Consider the following 18207-nt stretch of genomic DNA (forward strand, 5'->3'; position numbering starts at 1 on the left):
CAAATTTATTCTGAGTATTTTCTTGCTTGCTGGGGGCTTGAAAGGCGACTACAAGTTTTGAACATATCACCTAGGAGAAAACTCAGAAGAAAAAGTGAATTGCATATGGCCCCTTTTGTGTTAGAGAGCCCAACGTATATTACTTTGAGTCTAGAGAGCTGTGTGTGTTTTCACATGATTTCCAAGGCTTCCATAATTTCTGAAGCATTTTCCACACTCCTGACACTCATATGGTTTCTCTCTGGTGTGGCTCCATTGATGTATGACCAGACTCCTTATCTATAAAACATTTGCCATACTCCAGACAAGGGACAGGTCTCTCATCGCTGTGCCTCATCCTGTGCTTGATAAGCTCAGAGTTTATAGAGAATCTTTTCCCGCATTCAGAGCAGGTAAAACGTTTGTCCCCAGTGTGGTTTTTCTGGTGTAGAATGAGGGTTCCTTTATCTTTGTAGACCTTCCCACATTCAGTGCACACAGAAGGTTTCTCACCAGTGTGGATCCTCTGATGAGACTCAAGGTGCAGGATCTGCCTAAAGCTTTTCCCACATTCTGAGCACACAAAAGGCTTCTCTTCTGTGTGAATTATCTTGTGCTTTGCCTCTGTCAGCAAATATTTGTCACATATGGGACAAGAGTATGGCTTTTCTCCTGTGTGGGTTCTCTGGTGAATGACCAGATGTGGTTTCACTGTAATGCTGGGTACACGCCATGCATTTTCCCGATCGATCGGGATCAATTCGAATTCGATTATTTACGACATGCTCGATTCGGATTTTGATCGTTCCTGCCGTCGATTTTGCATACTTAAAGGGAATGTCCAAGCAAAATAAAAAAATGAGTTTCACTTACCTGGGGCTTCTACCAGCCTCATGCAGCCATCTTGTGCCCTCGTAGTCACTCACTGCTGCTCCAGTCCCCCGCTGGCAGCTTGCCGACCTCGGAGGTCGGCGGGCCACATTGCGTACATTTTTACGCATTCCCGCTAGTGCAGGATCTTTAACACATACATTTTTACGCATTACTGGTTCAATGCGTAAAAATGTACGCATTGTACCAGTAATGCATAAAAATGTATGTGTTAATGTTCTTGCACTAGTGGGAATGCGTAAAAATGTACGCAATGCGTCCTGCCGACCTCCGAGGTCGGCAAGCTGCCAGCAGGGGACTGGAGCAGCAGTGAGTGTCTACGAGGGCACAGGATGGCTGCATGGGGCGGGTAGAAGCCCCAGGTAAGTGAAACTCATTTTTTAATTTTGCTTGAACCTTCCCTTTAACATGCAAATCAACGGTAGGAACGATCGAAATCCGAATTGAGCATGTCGGAAATAATCGAATCGATCCCGATCGACCCCTCGGATCGAGCGGGAAAATGCATGGTGTGTACCCAGCATAAAACCATTCCCACACTCTGAACAAATAAAAGGTCTCTCTCTCCAGTGTGGCCTCTCATATGGTATGTGAGATCAGACTTTAGAGAAAAGCATTTGCCACATTCAGAACATTGAAATGTCTTCTCTCCTCCATGTAGTTGTCATTTATGTGCCTCTATCTGCCCTTTCTGAGTAAAGCTCTTCCCACAATCTGGGCATGCAAATGGTTTTTAATTGGTGTGAGTTCTCCAGTGGGCAGCAAAGTGATTTTTTTTATATGTAAATTCTTTGGGGCATTCATACCTTATTTTAGGGGAACCAAGTCTAGATCTGGGACTCTGTAAAGGACCCTCCTCTGCAGGGGCGTAGCTAGAAATGACTGGGCCCCATAGCAAATTTTTTGTATGCCCCCCCCGCGCCGCCATCCCCACCCCCATTTCACCAGAAAATAATCGTAAAGTGGGTAGCATTTCACCATAAAATAATCGTAGAGAGGGCAGCCTTTCACCATAAATTAATTGTAAAGAGAGCAGCATTACACCATAAATTAATCCAGGGCTGTGGAGTCGGTACAAAAATCTTCCGACTCCAACTCCGACTCCTCAGTTTATGAAACCACGACTCCAACTCCGAGTACCCAAAATGGCTCCGACTCCTTAGTCTAATACTTAACAGGGCTGTGGATTTTGTACAGAAATCATCCGACTCCGAAGTTTATGAAATCAACGACTCCGACTCCGGGTGCCCAAAATTCCCCCGACTCCGACTCCTTGACTGCGACTCTACAGCACTGAATTAATCATAAAGAGAGCAGCATTTCACCATAAATTAATCGTAAACAGAGCAGCATTTCACCATAAATTAATCATAAAGATAGCAGCATTTCACCATAAAATATTTGTGAAGAGAGCAGCATTTCACCAGAAATTAATCGTAAAGTGGGCAGTATTGCACCATAAAATAATCGTAAAGAGAGCAGCATTTCACCAGAAAATAAGCATTATGCGGGCATCATTTCACCAGAAATCGTAAAGTGGGCAGCATTTCACCAGAAAATAATCGTTATGCGGGGAGCATTCACCAGAAAATATTTGCTATGTGGGGAGCATCCACCAGACAATATTTGCTATGTGGGGAGCATCCACCAGACAATAATCGCTATTTGGGGGGAGCATTCACCAGACAATAATCGCTCACTATGGGGGGGCATTCACCAGACAATAATCGCTATGTGGGGGGAGCATTCACCAGACAATCGCTCGCTATGGGGGCATTCACCAGACAATAATCGCTATGGGGGGGGGCATTCACCAGACAATAATCGCTATGGGGGGGACCATTCGCCAGACAATAATCGCTATTTGGGGGGAGCATTCACCAGACAATAATCGCTATGTGGGGGGAGCATTCACCAGACAATAATCGCTATGGAGGGCAATTCACCAGACAATAATCGCTATGGGGGGGACCATTCGGCAGACAATAATCGCTATGTGGGGGGAGCATTTACCAGACAATCACTATGTGGGGGCAGCAGCCAGCACCTCTCTGTCTCCCCCATCCCCCCCCCCCCATAGCAGCCAGCACCTCTCTGTCTCCCACAGCAGCCAGCACCTCTCTGTCTCCCCCATCCCCCCCCACCACACACAGCAGCCAGCACCTCTCCCTCCCTCATCCCCCCACAGCAGCCAGCACTTCTCTCCCCCATCCCCCCCCCCACACACACAGCACCTCTCTCTCCCCCATCCCCCCCATAGCAGCCAGCACTTCTCTCCCCCATCCCCCCCCACACACACAGCAGCCAGCACCCCTCTCTCTCCCCCATCCACCCCACAGCAGCCAGCACTTCTCTCCCCCATCCCCACACACACACACAGCACCTCTCTCTCCCCCATCCCCCCCACAGCAGCCAGCACGTTTCTCCCCCATCCCCCCCCCCCCCCCACACACACACACACACGCACAGCACCTCTCTCTCCCCCATCCACCCCACAGCAGCCAGCACTTCTCTCCCCATCCCCCCCCCCCACACACACACAGCACCTCTCTCTCTCCCCCATCCCCCCCCCCCCCCCCACAGCAGCCAGCACTTCTCTGTTTCCCCCATCCCCCCACACACAGCAGACAGCAAGTCCCCCGGCCAGGCCATTCCCCAGCACCCACCCACCTCCGACCGTGCTCCACAGCAGCCAGCAGCACCAGCCAGCCAGGCACATGTATTAATTTACTTGCGGGCAGCTTGCGTGGGACGGTCACGGTGGGGTGGGGCCGGGTCGGGTCGCTCCGCTCTCCTCCGCTCTGGCCTCCTCCAGTCCAACAGGCACAGCACCCTGAGCAGTCCGCTCCCTCCCTCGCACGCGCATAGGACATCACTCCTCCTTCTCCCTAGCTGGCCGGCCCGGAAGCCGGAACTATAGAGTAACTGTCGGGCCGGCCGCCAGGAGTATCATTGCGCCCAAGTAGTCCCCCTCCTCACAGCCACCTTATCAGAGGAGGGGGGCCAGGGGGGGGACCCGCAGCTCTAAAAGTATCGGGGGTGGGGTGGGGTGGGGGCCCCGGACAGGACCGACATTAAAAAAAAAAAAAAACTGATGTACGGGCAGGCGGGCCCCCTATGGCGTAGGGCCCCGTAGCAACGCTATGGTTGCTATACTTATTGCTACGCCACTGCTCCTCTGTATGGGCTGATATCTGGGCATTGTTTGTGGGCCTGGATATACTGGATGCTTGAGTTAATGTATGCACAGTAGAGAGGTGATGATCTAGGGCTCTCTTACCAGGAAACTGCTTCTCACACTCTGAGCAGGCAAACTGCTTGTCACCTGTGTTGAATGAGCATGTGCGTTGTCAATGTGTCTTTTTCAGCAAAACGTTTTCCGCATTCTGCACATGGAATCGATTTCTCTCCCATGTGACTTCTCTCATGTCTAAGAAGATAATTCTTCCGGATAAACTTTTTCCCACATTCACGGCACTCAAACGGGTTCTCTCCCGTGTGAATTCTCTCATGTATAAGAAGATAAGTCTTCCGGCTAAACTTTCTCCCACATTGACGGCAGTCAAATGGTTTCTCTTCTGTGTGACTTCTCTCATGTTTAAGAAGATCAAACTTCCGGGTAAACTTTCTCCCACAGTCACTGCACTTAAATGGTTTCTCTACCATATGAAAGCTTTCATGTTGAACAAGGTGACTTTTAAGGCGGAAACCTTCTCCACATTCAGAACACTTATAGTGTTTCTCTTTGCTATGGGTTGCCAGGTGGCTGGGGAGATGTGACTTTCTAGATAAACATTTCCCACACTCAGGGCACTCATGCGGCTTCTCTCCAGTATGGACAAGGTGGTGGGTTTGTAGTTGGGCTCTGGTGGGAAAACTTTTACTGCACTCAGAACATGAAAATAGTTTAACTTCCATGTGGGACAGTTTGTCTACGGAGCATGTTATTTGCAGCATAACTTTTCCCACACTCAGTACACTGGAAAGGCCTTTCTCCTGTATGATACCTCTGGTGTGTTATAAGATCTGATTTACTATTAAACCCTTTCCCACACTCATCACAGTGAAGAGGCTTCACCCCAGTGTGGATACTCTGATGAATCTGAAGATGATGTTTTTGAGTGAACCGTTTCCCACACTCTGAACATTCCTAGGGCCGCTCTCCCGTATGAAGCCTCTGGTGGATATTTAGCAAGGATTTATATATGAAGTGTTTTCCACACTTATTGCAGGAGAACTCCGACTTTCCTTTGGGTGTTGTCTTTTGCTCTTGCTTCTCTGTGTCAGAGTGGGTGTCCAGCTCATCATTAGAGGGGTTGTACTCTGACTCTTTGCTGCTGTCACCCTGTTCATCTGATGTCACTAAGCTGTCATCTGTCACGTTCTGCTCTTTGACTGGTTCCTGGTCACCATGGATGGAATCTGTCATGATGTCTGTTTTCTTGGAAATTCTTTTGGAATATGTCACAAATGCTGTAACAGAAAACAACAGTCATTTATCACTTACAGCACAACTCTCTATTCTATGTTTTTATAGATAGCCGGATGTGCCCCAAAGGATTACGTAGCTCCCTAGTATAGATAGTCAGATGTGTCCCCCAGGATTAGAGAGCCTTCCTCCAGTATAGCCAGATGTGCCCCAAAGAATTAGGTAGCCCCCAGTATTGATAGCCAGATGTGCCCCCCTGGATTAGGTAGCTTACCAGTATTTATAACCAGATGTGTCCCCCATTTTCGGTAGTTCCCCTGCCCCCCCCCCTTTTTTTGTGCAGAGCATTGTATGAAGAATTGACAGTACAACTCACCTGTCTGCGCCATTGGGAACTTCTGCAAATCTTCTCCCCATCACCAGTTCTCTGTCTCCTCTCTGACTCCTCCAGAGGTGCAGTAATGAGAGGCGCCACTAGGGGACATCAGAGAGAGGAGACACAGAACAATGTGATGGGGAGAAGACCTGCAGAAGTTCATGGCGGCACTGATAAGTAAGTTTTACTATTGCTTCCGCTCATGTCACTCTGCATATGGGCAGGCAGGGGGAAAGAAGGGGGCACTCGGGGAGGCCATTCCTCCTTCCCCTACCTGCCACTGCTTCCCCAACCAAGGCCACAGTACCCGAAAGCCCGGCCGGAAGCAATACATTTTTAATGGGTGAAGAGATGGGACAGGCTGGGCTCTGGGGGCAATTGCCAACCTTGCCTTAATTGTAGCACTGGCCCTGTTAGCCTTTGTCATGGTCTCCTTCCCTCCAGTGTGTCCTTCTTGATCTTGGACCCCACCGATGACACCCTCCCATGGACTAACTTGAAATTTGCTGTAAAATCACATGATCATGTATCTTTGCCCTGTTTGCATGTATAACCTTGGGCTACCTCTCTGTCTGACAACTTTTGTCTACATTGTATGTATCCTTATTTATTGTCCAGCACTGCATCATATGTTGGCACTTTATAAATGCAATAAATAATAAGAGGAATACATTTAGATAACATTTAGGCATACAGTGATCAGCTCATTGCTACCATTTTCATTGTTTTAATGTTTTCCTAGTTTTGTGCCGTTGACTGTAAATATGGTAATATGTGTTTGTAAGGCTCCCTGCACACTGCAAATCCGTTTCGCGATTCCGATTCTGTTTCTGATTTTCTATTCCGATTTTCCCTGAATGCAATCAGCAGAAAAAACAGAGGAAAAAATGCAGCATGTAGTAACAATTAAAAATCGGAATAGGATGTAAAAATCGATTAAGAATCAGATGTAAAAAACGATTAAAAATCGGAATCGCATGCAGTGTGCAGGGAGCCTAATACATCACCATCCTACTTAGTGTTGATAATTTTGCATCATTGTACTATCTGTGAAGCTGGCTACATTGGATTTCATACTGACCTTTGCAGGACACCACTTTTAACAGTTTCCCATTTTGAGCATGATTACTTTACCTCCACACCTTGCCTTCTGTCCCTTACCCAGTTCTCTACCCTGTACACACATTTTCTCCTAGTTTCCTAGTCCCTGTATCTTCAGCTTTTTCACCAGGCTATCAAAGGCCTGGTGAAAAGGCTATCAAATGCCTTTGCAAAGGCCAGTATCAAAGACCATTGCAAAGTCCACGGATACTACATCTACAGCAAAAGAAAGAAGAATTTGATTCCCTGATTATTTTGCTCTTTTGCCCTCAGACCAAGAGATTACCGGTATATTATCATTGTAATGGTAGGTTTATTGTAGCGGTGAGAGACAGAATAATAACAAAAGAACCCTCAAAAACCCTGTGCCCCAAAGGCAGAGCTTGATGGGCATTGTAATGAGTGAAATAAGTATTTGATCCCCTATGAAAAGATGACTCACAGAGGCCAGATGTTTCTTTTAGTTGGTCACCAACCTCGCTGTATCGCTTTCCCAAAATTTAAATTTGCATTTGCCACTTAATCAAATATCAGCATGTTGGTGAGACCTGTCCCTGAAGGCCCATGCTTTGACATTAAAAGCCAAGTGTGAGTGGCTTGATGCGACAGCAAAGGCGTGAGGCCTCCCGCGCCAGAAGCAGGTGGATTCTCCTATATGCATAGGCTGCGTAATGCCTGAGTTGGATGCCGGCCTAAAGTGCGTGGCCTGCGCACAGGTATTTCAGGGTTCCAAATTGCTTGTCCTTCCGAGTTGCTACAACTCGGTGGGGGAACAGTGTTCAATGCAATCGATTTTGAGTAGTTATCAATGCAAAATCGATCGCAATATCGATTGGGAGCAATTTGGACGCCTACCTACGATGCAACATCTTATCAGATCACCGTCAATTTGATGCAAAATTGTACTGTGTGGATGTAGCTTTAAAGTGAGTGGGAACCGCATTTTAAAAAAATGAAGCAAATACTTACCTAAGGAGATGGAAGGCTCTGGGTCGTACAGAGCCTTCCGTCTCCTCTCTCGGTGCTCTCTATCCTGTGCTGGCTCCCCCCCCCCCCGTTTCAATCCCGCACCGAAAGGCTATTTGGAAGTCTTTGGGAGCCGTGTCCTCCTGAAGACGTGCGGCTCCATACTGCACAGTGGTGAGCATGCAAAAGAGCGTGCTTGCGCAGGCGCAGTACAGGGCTGCCCTTCTTCAGGAGCACTCAGGCTCCCTGAAGACTTCTGAAGCCTCCTTCAGCCAGGTAAAGCAGTACTTGACTAATTTAGTCAAATATTGCTACCGGGCGAGCCAGCACTGGACCAGGAGAGGAGTGGGTAGGCTCTATAGGACCCAGAGCCTTCCCTCTCCTTGGGTAAGTATCTGTCTCATTTTTTTAAATGTGGTTTCCATTCACTTTAAGCTGCCGGGAATGCCTATTTATAGACATTACACAGAAGCTTCCAGAAAAGCCTAGATCACAATATGTCTTATCTGAGGCTACAGAAGTTTTCAGCAAGTCCATTGTTTCCATTAGTAAACACGTCTATAGACAACTCAGCATGTTTCACCTCCAGCTATCTGGAGCAGCAGCAATAGAGGATCTCAGTAGCAATAGCTGGCGTCAAAACACAATATAAAATACATAACAGAAACATTATACTGGGAATACACAATGAGATTTTTTGGCAGATAGATGGCTCGATACAACATTTGCAACGGGTTCAATCTGATTTTGATTGTTTTTTCTGATCAATTTTCTTATTGAAGTGAATAGAAATCTAACGGAAAAAAATTGATCGGCCAGTAAATCTGCCAAAAAAAAACCTCATTGTTTATTTCCAGCATTAAAGAGAAACCGTAACCAAGAATTTAACTTCATCCCAATCAGTAGCTGATACCCCCTTTCCATGAGAAATCTATTCCTTTTCTCAAACAGCTCATCAGGGGGCTCTGCATGGCTGATATTATGGTGAAATCCCTCCCACAGTGTGATGTCAGCACCAAGGTCCTGACCTCATACTATAGGAGCCTTGTTGCATTGTGGGAAATGACAGCTGTTTACAGCTGTTTCCAACTGCCAAAAAAAGCAAGCAGCTTCTTCTTCCACTGATATCACCTGCTAGCAGTAAAAAAAAACACCATGTGATACATTTCAGAATGTAAATTAGATAAAGGAAAGATTTTTCAATGGGCAAACACTGACTAAATCATTTATACATTATTATTGCACTTTTTTATTACATTATTTTCACTGGAGTTCCTCTTTAAACTGTGCAATACTTAACATGGTAATATTATAGTTTTGCCAAACCTACCCCTTGTCAGAGAATCATGATTGCAACATAAACCTTATGGTTGCCTGTAAAATCCTGCTGCATCGCATGGAAAATAGCAATGGTTAATTGGGGGCAAATAGTAATTCGATTGCAGTGCATTGGCCAGCATGATTGCAATTTTCAGTGGAAAGGAGTCAACATTTTATGTGTAAAATTAGACTTTGCTTAATTGGACTATTACAAGCTGGAAGGCAGAAGAAGAGCTGTTTGAGCTTCTGTTCATGTGGGAGAAGGATTCTCTTTCAAAGTTAGCCAGTAAGGCAGGGGGGAGGCGGCACTTTAAAGGACAACTGAAGTGAGATGGATATGGAGGCTGCCATATTTGTTTCCTTTTAACTGCTAGCCAACTGCATCACGCCAATGGGCATGGCCACCATGGCAGCCCCAGTACTGCCTAACGCCAATCGGTGTAAAGTCCTTGGTTCTCACTTTGCAGGAGATCACGCACGCTAATGCACGCACAGCTCTGCTAGGTAGGCGGAGCTCCACTCTGCCTTCAGCCTCCCAACGGCAATCGCAGCTCAGAGACTGTTAGACGGCGTCTATTCACATAGTACAGCGCTGCGATCTACAGCAGTGCTGTACTGGGGACAGCCGTGTGGTCGGATTCCAAATTCGTGATCGCCTCTCGATCACAGATTCAGTTCCGAATGCACTCGTGATCGTGGTCCAAATCCGGCTCGTGATCACGGGCCGTGATTATTACCTGAAAACCTGCTGACTTTAGCGGTTAATAGCAAAGCCCCCTTCCATGCTATAAACACCAAAAGACCTTATAGTTATAGTTGAGAAAACCTATTTTAGAGTTTCAAAGGAAAATAGTATAAATTTAAATGTGGTAAATGACAGTTAATGTATTTACCGCATTTACATGTATACTTTTTTCCTTTGAGATTTCCTTTGAAACTTTAAAATCGATTTTCTCAAAAACTATAAGGTCTTTTTCTTTTTTTTAATGTCCTCTTGTTCCCACTGTTCTACTTAACATATCTGGCAAATTTGGTGTTTCAACAAAGAAGGAGGAAAGCGCCGGCACTGCTGTCATTCACAATTTATTGGTTCCAAGCAAGGCAACATGTAAACACGTACATGCATTAAAACAACATGGTGAGGTCACATACCCGGTGGTGGATCGTTGTGGCGTGATGGTGGGTGCAGAGGGGAGGAAAGCCTGGCGGCCGTTTCGCGCTATGCGCTTCTACGGAGGCAGCCTCCGTAGAAGCGCATAGCGCGAAACGGCCGTCAGGCTTTCCTCCCCTCTGCACCCACCATCACGCCACAACGATCCACCACCGGGTATGTGACCTCACCATGTCGTTTTAATGCATGTACGTGTTTACATGTTGCCTTGCTTGGAACCAATAAATTGTGAATGACAGCAGTGCCGGCGCTTTCCTCCTTCTTTGTTGATGCAGATATACTGCTGCCTGAGCACGCTGGGGAGTCACCCATCCGTACACGACTGTGTGTTATGTGCCACCCCTCTCCCCCTCCCACCTACACAGGAGTCCATTAACTGTAGTGCCAGCGTTTTCTACATCTGTACTTCTTACTGTGTTGATCAAATTTGGTGTTTCCAGCAAGTAAGGGCGCTTTGCTATTAACAGCTAAAGTCGGCTGGGTTTTGGCAGGTTTTTAATCACAAATACTTTTTAATTTGAAACTTTAAAATCAATTTTCTCAAAAACTAAAAGTTCTTTTTGAATTTTTTTTTTTAGCCACTGATCACTTTTATAATCCATGCAACTTGGGTGATTGTAGCATGTATGTGGGCTTTGCTATTAACGATAAAGTCAAATCCGTGATCACGGCTGTGATCACGGATTCTACATGCAATCTAATTTGGAGCTCCGATTGATATCCGGATCATGATCACGGCGTATCTGGATTTCGATTCTGCCGTGGCCGGATTTACTCGAATTCGTGATTGGGGGTATCCGAGCATCACTGGTCACCCCAGCCTTACCGATATCATCTGGACTCAAAACGTAAAATGTATCTGTAGGGGGAAAAATCATTCCATTTAGATACGTATCGCAGTAGAGGGAACCCTCTTGATTATCCATAGGCCTCCCCCTTCCCCCTTCATTCACCAGTGCTGGGATCTCCCAAACCTCTCCAAGGACTTATTGAGAGGTGTGGGCAGCTGGTGTGACCTTCCAGAGGGTCCCAGCACTGCATCGGTGGTCTAGAGGAGGATGTGGGAGAATCCAGAGGCTTCCTTCTATTGAGGTAAGTATGTGACTTTCTCTCTTTTTAAAGTCACAGGTTTGCTTTAACATGGCACACCACACGCCATTTAGTAATAATTTGAATAATATTGTTGCTGCCATTCCCAGAGAGTGCAGCTGGCTGCTGGAAGGCAGAAGAAGAGCTGATGAGCTTCTCTTATGCAGCAAAGACTGTGGGATAAGTTTTGAATTAGGATGAAACCATTTACTGGCTGACTTCCTCTTCCACAGTCAGCCAATAAATGGTATTATCCTGTTTTGGATCATAACATGGTACAACATACACCACTACCATACCCCCTAATAGTGTCCCAGTGAGCTGAGCAGCCTTTGTCTACTCACCAGTGGGCTGTGAGCTGCCTGTCTGCTCTCCTGTCCTCTCCAGCTCTTTTCCTGCAGATAGAATGTAAGTTGTATCTGCTGCTTCCTGCTGGCACACCTTCACCATCATACTGCGTACTCCTCTCACCTCAGACCTGCACTACAATATACTACTCAGAGATGTATAACATGTGGGGCCAGGCCAGGCACGTGCACAGGGGGGTGCTCTGGGTGCCCAGGCACCCCCCTTTTTAAAATCTTCAAAAAAGGCCCCTCTCGCCGCGCAAAATAAGCTCTGCCCCAACCGCGATACACCCCGCCCACCCACGGGAAGCTCCGCCCCCGCCTGGGACACTTTCAAGTGAAGAGGCCCAGACAGGAATCCTAGTGTGGCATACTGACCTCTCCCTCCACCTAGGACCCATACTGACCTCTACCTCCCCCAGCACCCATAGTGACCTCTCCCTCCACCTAGTACCCCGCGACCACTCCCTACCCAGTACCCACAGTGACATCTCCCTTCACCTAGCACCCACAGTGACCTCTCCCTCCACCTAGCACCCACAGTGACCTCTCCCTCCACCTAGCACCCACAGTGACCTCTCCCTCCACCTAGCACCCACAGTGACCTCTCCCTCCACCTAGCACCCACAGTGACCTCTCTCTTACCCAGCACCCACAGTGACCTTTCCCTCCACCTAGCACCCACAGTGACCTCTCTCTTACCCAGCACCCACAGTGACCTCTCCCTCCACCTGGGACCCATAGTGACCTCTCCCTCCCCAGCACCCACAGTGACCTCTCCCTCCACCTAGCACCCACAGTGACCTCTCTCTTATCCAGCACCCACAGTGACCTCTCTCTCCACCTAGCACCCACAGTGACCTCTCCCTCCACCTGGGACCCATAGTGACCTCTCCCTCCCCAGCACCCACAGTGACCTCTCCCTCCCCCAGCACCCACAGTGACCTCTCCCTCCACCTAGCACCCACAGTGACCTCTCTCTTACCCAGCACCCACAGTGACCTCTCCCTCCACCTGGGACCCAAAGTGACCTCTCCCTCCCCAGCACCCACAGTGACCTCTTCCTTCCCCAGCACCCACAGTGACCTCTCCCTCCCCCAGCACCCACAGCGACCTCTCCCTCCACCTAGCACCCACAGTGATCTCTACCTCCACCTAGGACCCATAGTGACATCTCCCTCCACCTAGCACCCACAGTGACCTCTCCCTCCCCAGCTCTAGCAGTGATCCTGCCTACCCCAGAACCCACACTGACCTATCACTCCCCCACCACCCACAGTGATTTTTCCCTCCCCCAGTGGCTACCCTCCTATCCCCTGCAGCACCCACAGGGACCTCCCATCCCAAAAGCAACACCTACAGTGACCTCTCCCATTGCCAGCGCCCACAGTGGCTTCTCCCAACACCCAGCATCCACTCCCTCCTCCAGTAACCACACTGACTTCTCCCAGCACCCACAGTGGCCTACCCTTCCCCCAGCACCCACACTGACCTCTACCTCACTTAGCAGCAACTATGCCATTCATAGCAGCACCTGTAGTGACCTCCCACCCCCTGCACCCACAATGACCTCTACCTCCCGAGACCCACAGTGATCTTCCCCAAAGGACCCACAGTGACCTCCCTTTCCTCCAGCATCCATACTGACCTCTACCTTCCACAGCACCCACAGTTACTTCTCCCCCCAGCACCCACAGTGACCTACCCTTCCCCATCAACCACACTGACCTCAAGCTCCCCTAGCAGCAACTATGCCATTCATAGCAGTACCCACAGTGACCTCCAATTCCCTGCACCCACAGCAATCCCACCAATATTCAGCACCCACATTACACTCAACCAGTAACCCCCACTATAGCAAGCACCCAGTACTTGCACCAAGCACCCTGCACCCAATACTCACATCCGGCCTCAATATGGCACTTAGTACTTGCATCAAACAGCCTCATGACACCCAATACCTGCACCCCTTAACCCTATAGCCGGCACCCAGTACTCACACCTACATGGCACAGTACTTGCACTGCAGCCCTGACATATCACTCACTACTCACACCTGCACACAGCCTCCACATGGCACCCACTCACATAACCAGTACTAGCACCCGAAGTACCTGCACTCAGAACCCACAAGACACACAACACCCACCCAGAGCTAGCACCCAGTACAGGCATGGCACCAAGTATTTGCACCTATGTGATATCCAGTATCTGCACCCAACACCCACATGTTTCATCTGCAGTAGTTCCAGTTGCACTAAGCCTCCACTTTGTGCCCAGCACCCACACCAAGCACTCACATATGACATCCAGTACTTGCACCCAGAACTCAAAAGGGACTGAGTACCTGCAATCAACACCTACATGATGGTTGATACACACCCATACAGCCAGAATCCACATGACACCCTGTGCCAGCACCTAGAACTCACATGGCACCCAGCATCTTCCATTAGCACCCACATGACAACAAATACCCTAGTAGCCAGCACCCATCACCCATATGTCACCATGTACTCACTCCCAGTACCCACTTGGCACTCAGTATTTGCACCTAAGACCCACATACCCCTATAATCAACACCCACATGGCACAGTACTCACACGTCACTAAGTTCCAAAGCCATTATATGCACCTAGTACCCGTCCATGGCCAGCATCAAAATAGTACCCAGTACCCATCCTTGGTCCGAACCCATATGAGACATAGTACTCTCCCATGGCACACATCCAGACCACACATGGCACTCCCTACGTACTCACTCATGTCCAACACTCACATGGCTCCCTGTACCAATTAGCACTCACATGGCACACACTATTGTTTATCACCATCTGCTACTCATTCAGCACCCAATACTGCATAGCACCCACTGCAAATAAACACCCAATACAAACTGGACCTTGGTAACCAAAGCAGCTTGACACAGACTTTACTTTGGCATCTCGGCACCCACTGCAACTTAGCACAAAGTGAATCTTTGTGTCTTACCATCTACTGCATCTTGGCACCCACTGCACCTTGGCACTTACTGCAGTTTTGCATCTACTAATGCTTAGCAACCACTGCATATTGGTAAACACTTGTTTGCCTGAAAAGAGGCTTGGGTGCTGATCAAGAGGGACAGAGGTCCCAATAATGAAAGGTGAGTCTGTGCCTCCACAGTGGGCTCCACTGTGCCCACTCTAACCCACAGTGGGCACCTATCACTGCTGATTTGAGGGTGGTAGCACCAAAAGAGTTGGAAGGAGACACAAAGTCTGCCTGATACTGCTATAAAGGTGTGTGTGTGTGTGTGTGTGTGTGTGTGTGGGGGGGGGGGGGTGTTAAGACTGCCTTATTGCTTTCTGGAGAGGGGGTATTAGATACACAATTTAACACGATTTATAGATTTCAAATTTGAGCACGACACCCTTGAGGATCTTCTGCATGGCCCTGCCCCTTCCTGCAGCACCCACACTGACCTCTACTTTTCCCATCATCCACCCCTTCCCCTCATAGCTGGCAACCAGTACTCACATTCACATGACACCAAGTATCTGCACCCAGGCCTAAAATTGCACCCAGTACTCACACCTGCACACAGCTTCCACATGGCACCCACTATCTGCACCAAGTATCCACTTAACCCATACCCGCACTCAAAGTACCTGCATTCAAAACCAATGTGATGCCCAAAGCCCACCCATAGCCAGCACCCAGTACAGGCATGTCACCAAGTATTCGCACCCATGTCACACCCGGTACCTGCACCCAGCACCCACATGACATCCAGTACATGCACCCAGACCTTACATGGCACTAAGTTCTTGCAATCAACACCCGCATGACACTCGATATCCAACCATAGCCAGAACCCACATGACACTCAGTACTTACACACAGAACCCACATGGCACCCATTATCTGCATTCAGCAGCATGACAATCAATACCCCCCTAACCAGAAACCAGGAAGGAGGGGCATGCGGGGGAAGGCATTGACAGGCCCCTTTTTTAAATTTGAGCACCCCCCACTTAAGGACCCTCTGCACGGCCCTGGGCCAGGCAGAGATCTGCACACACAGCCTGCTCTGTGATACACCAGTGAGAGTGACAGGAAGATTACTACATAGCAGCAGAGCTAGTGTGCTCAGCCCCACTCTACATCTGTGTAGATAATCAGAATGAGGAAAGGGGGGGGGGGGGTGTCCACAGCCTGCCTAAAATGATAAAACACACATGCTGAGTGACACTGAAGAAAAAATAGCCTTATTAGATAACTTTCTATACTTTTGGGAGTAATCCTAATTAGAATGTGAGCAGGATGCTGCCATACACAGCCACACAGGAGCTCACCTGAGTGCAGATGGGGCAAAGCGTGCATCATAGCTACAGCTGAGCCCAGCCACAGATTTTTCAAAGGGGCAGCAGCACAACATAGCAAGGATAAGAGAAACGGACAGCCACAAATATTATGGGGCGGTGGTGTTACAAAAGGGACTGCAAGCAATGCAGCCGCGGGGGGGGGGGGGGGGGGGGCAGGAGGGGTCGTAGCTTGAGGGAAACAACTCCCCCCTCCCTCACCTTGGGCTCTCCCCTCAGCACTCCCCCTCCAGCATTAATAGGCGGCAGCAGCGGCGGGCAGGAACACAGGCATACCTCCATGTGTTCTACCGCGGTGGTCCGATCTCTAAGTGCCACACTCTACTTCCTGATAAACAGGAAGTAGCGTCAGACGCTTAGAGATCGGCCTTTGTGGTGGAACACATGGAGGTATGCTACATTACAATTAAACTCTGTCTCACTGTGAACATACACTTCTCATTGCAGTTCGGTAAGCACTGGAGCAAGGTGCGAGGTCAGCCTTTTCTCCACTAAGATCCGCCAAACAATATTTGACTCCTCTCTGTGTAGCCTGCAGCTGTGCAAGAACATCTCTTTTTCCTCGGCGTGAACCCTACAGGCACCTGCACAGTACAAGCAGAATCAGTAAATTTGGGTGCCTGGGGCTAATGGACTATTTGGGCACCCCAGGCGCTAATGCAAAATATCAGCTAATGGGCACCAAAGAAGAAAATTAGGTGCGTACGTACAAAAAGGGCGTCGGGAAAAAAGGGCGCGGGGTGTAAACGATAATATTGTTTTGTATTTAGTGTAAAAATAATGTTTTAGAAATCTATAAATCATTACATAATGTGTATAAAATCGGCAATATTGAAAACGTTAATTTTCTCTGTTTCAAAAGTGAAACTTATATTTACGTTTGCTAAAAAAACGATAATATATGTTTAATCGTTATAATTGTATATTATTGTGATTAACCTTCATTTATCGTTTCTTCTTATAATAAAATCTGAAAATATTGTTTATAGCAATGATATAAATATAACTACGTTCGTAATAAGTGCTGTAAAACATTAGTAAGTATTACTAAAATTTTACTAAAACTATACCTAACCCTACTCTCACACAGAACCCTCCCTGTACCTATCCCTAAGCCCTAGACCCCCCTGGTGGTGCCTAAACCTAAGACTCCCCTGGTGGTGCCTAAACCTAAGACCCCCCTGGTGGTGCCTAAACCTAAGAAGACCCTCCTGGTGGTGCCTAAACCTAAGACCCCCCTGTTGGTGCCTAAACCTAAGACCCCCTAGTGATGCCTATACCTAAGACCACCCTGGTGGTGCCTAAACCTAAGACCCCCTGGTGGTGCCTAAGCCTAACCACCCCCCCTTAGTGATCACTTTATTATGTGGATAATAATGTTTTAGAAATAATGACTGTAAAAAATATATTAACAGTTATCAAACTCTTCACCCAACACGTGCACAGGTGATAACAGTGTGTTCCACTCTCGGTGAGATATAACCCCTTAGATATAGCAGCTCACCAGATGGACACCACCTCAGATTCCAGGTGGGTCTAGCGCGTGGCCTTCAAGCGGCTAACTATCAATCACAGCCTTCACACATGCTCTGTTATATGACCATATGGCTCCAGATTTATTGCACAATTTCCACATGTAAAACAATTTAAAATACATATAGCGTAATCCAGTTTTAAAATCAAAGCAGCCTGCACAGTTCAGCGCACTCACATGGGTAGATGAAATAAGGGCATCTCGGGCATCACAGTCCACCAATATCGTTCCCCCTTGTAGCGGCACTGGCGTCCCGACACTCCGCTCTCCTTCAGTGTGAACGTACGACCTTCCCGCTACCCTCGTGACGTCAGCGCTCCTGGGGACGCCCTACGCGTTTCATCCAATGGACTCATCAGGGGCTGACGTCACCAAGGGCGCCGACGTCTTTTAAAGCACGGGCTCCTGCCCTTCTATCGCGGGAGTATGACGCGTACTAGCGTCAATATATCCGCGTTCCAACCGCGGAAAAAACGAGGTGAACCAAGCGTCCCTTTTCGCATCATCAACCCGCGTCTGGGACGCAAGCGTCGCAGTGTATATTAAAATCACCTTAAAGTGAACCTCCAGACTAAAAATCGACTCAGCAGCACTGAAAAGGCCTGGTGTTTCTTTAACAGTTTCACAGCATCAGAACTT

General features: G+C 48.2%; 1 protein-coding gene across 1 annotated transcript in view; it reads right to left on the reverse strand.

Moving 5' to 3' along the window:
• Positions 1 to 226: 226 nt before the first annotated feature.
• LOC137536829 (zinc finger protein 436-like) overlaps positions 227 to 18207 on the reverse strand; it is a gene marked incomplete at its 5' end in the record, with an annotated part of 35131 nt that continues 17150 nt past the window's right edge. The window contains 5 exons of the mRNA XM_068259021.1: positions 227 to 603; positions 4151 to 4195; positions 4290 to 4879; positions 5094 to 5343; positions 11667 to 11805. Coding sequence (XP_068115122.1) covers positions 227 to 603; positions 4151 to 4195; positions 4290 to 4879; positions 5094 to 5343; positions 11667 to 11805 — 1401 coding nt within the window. The remainder of the gene's footprint in view (positions 604 to 4150; positions 4196 to 4289; positions 4880 to 5093; positions 5344 to 11666; positions 11806 to 18207) is intronic.

The sequence above is a fragment of the Hyperolius riggenbachi genome, chromosome 10 (assembly GCF_040937935.1).
Source record: "Hyperolius riggenbachi isolate aHypRig1 chromosome 10, aHypRig1.pri, whole genome shotgun sequence".
Lineage (NCBI taxonomy): Eukaryota > Metazoa > Chordata > Amphibia > Anura > Hyperoliidae > Hyperolius > Hyperolius riggenbachi.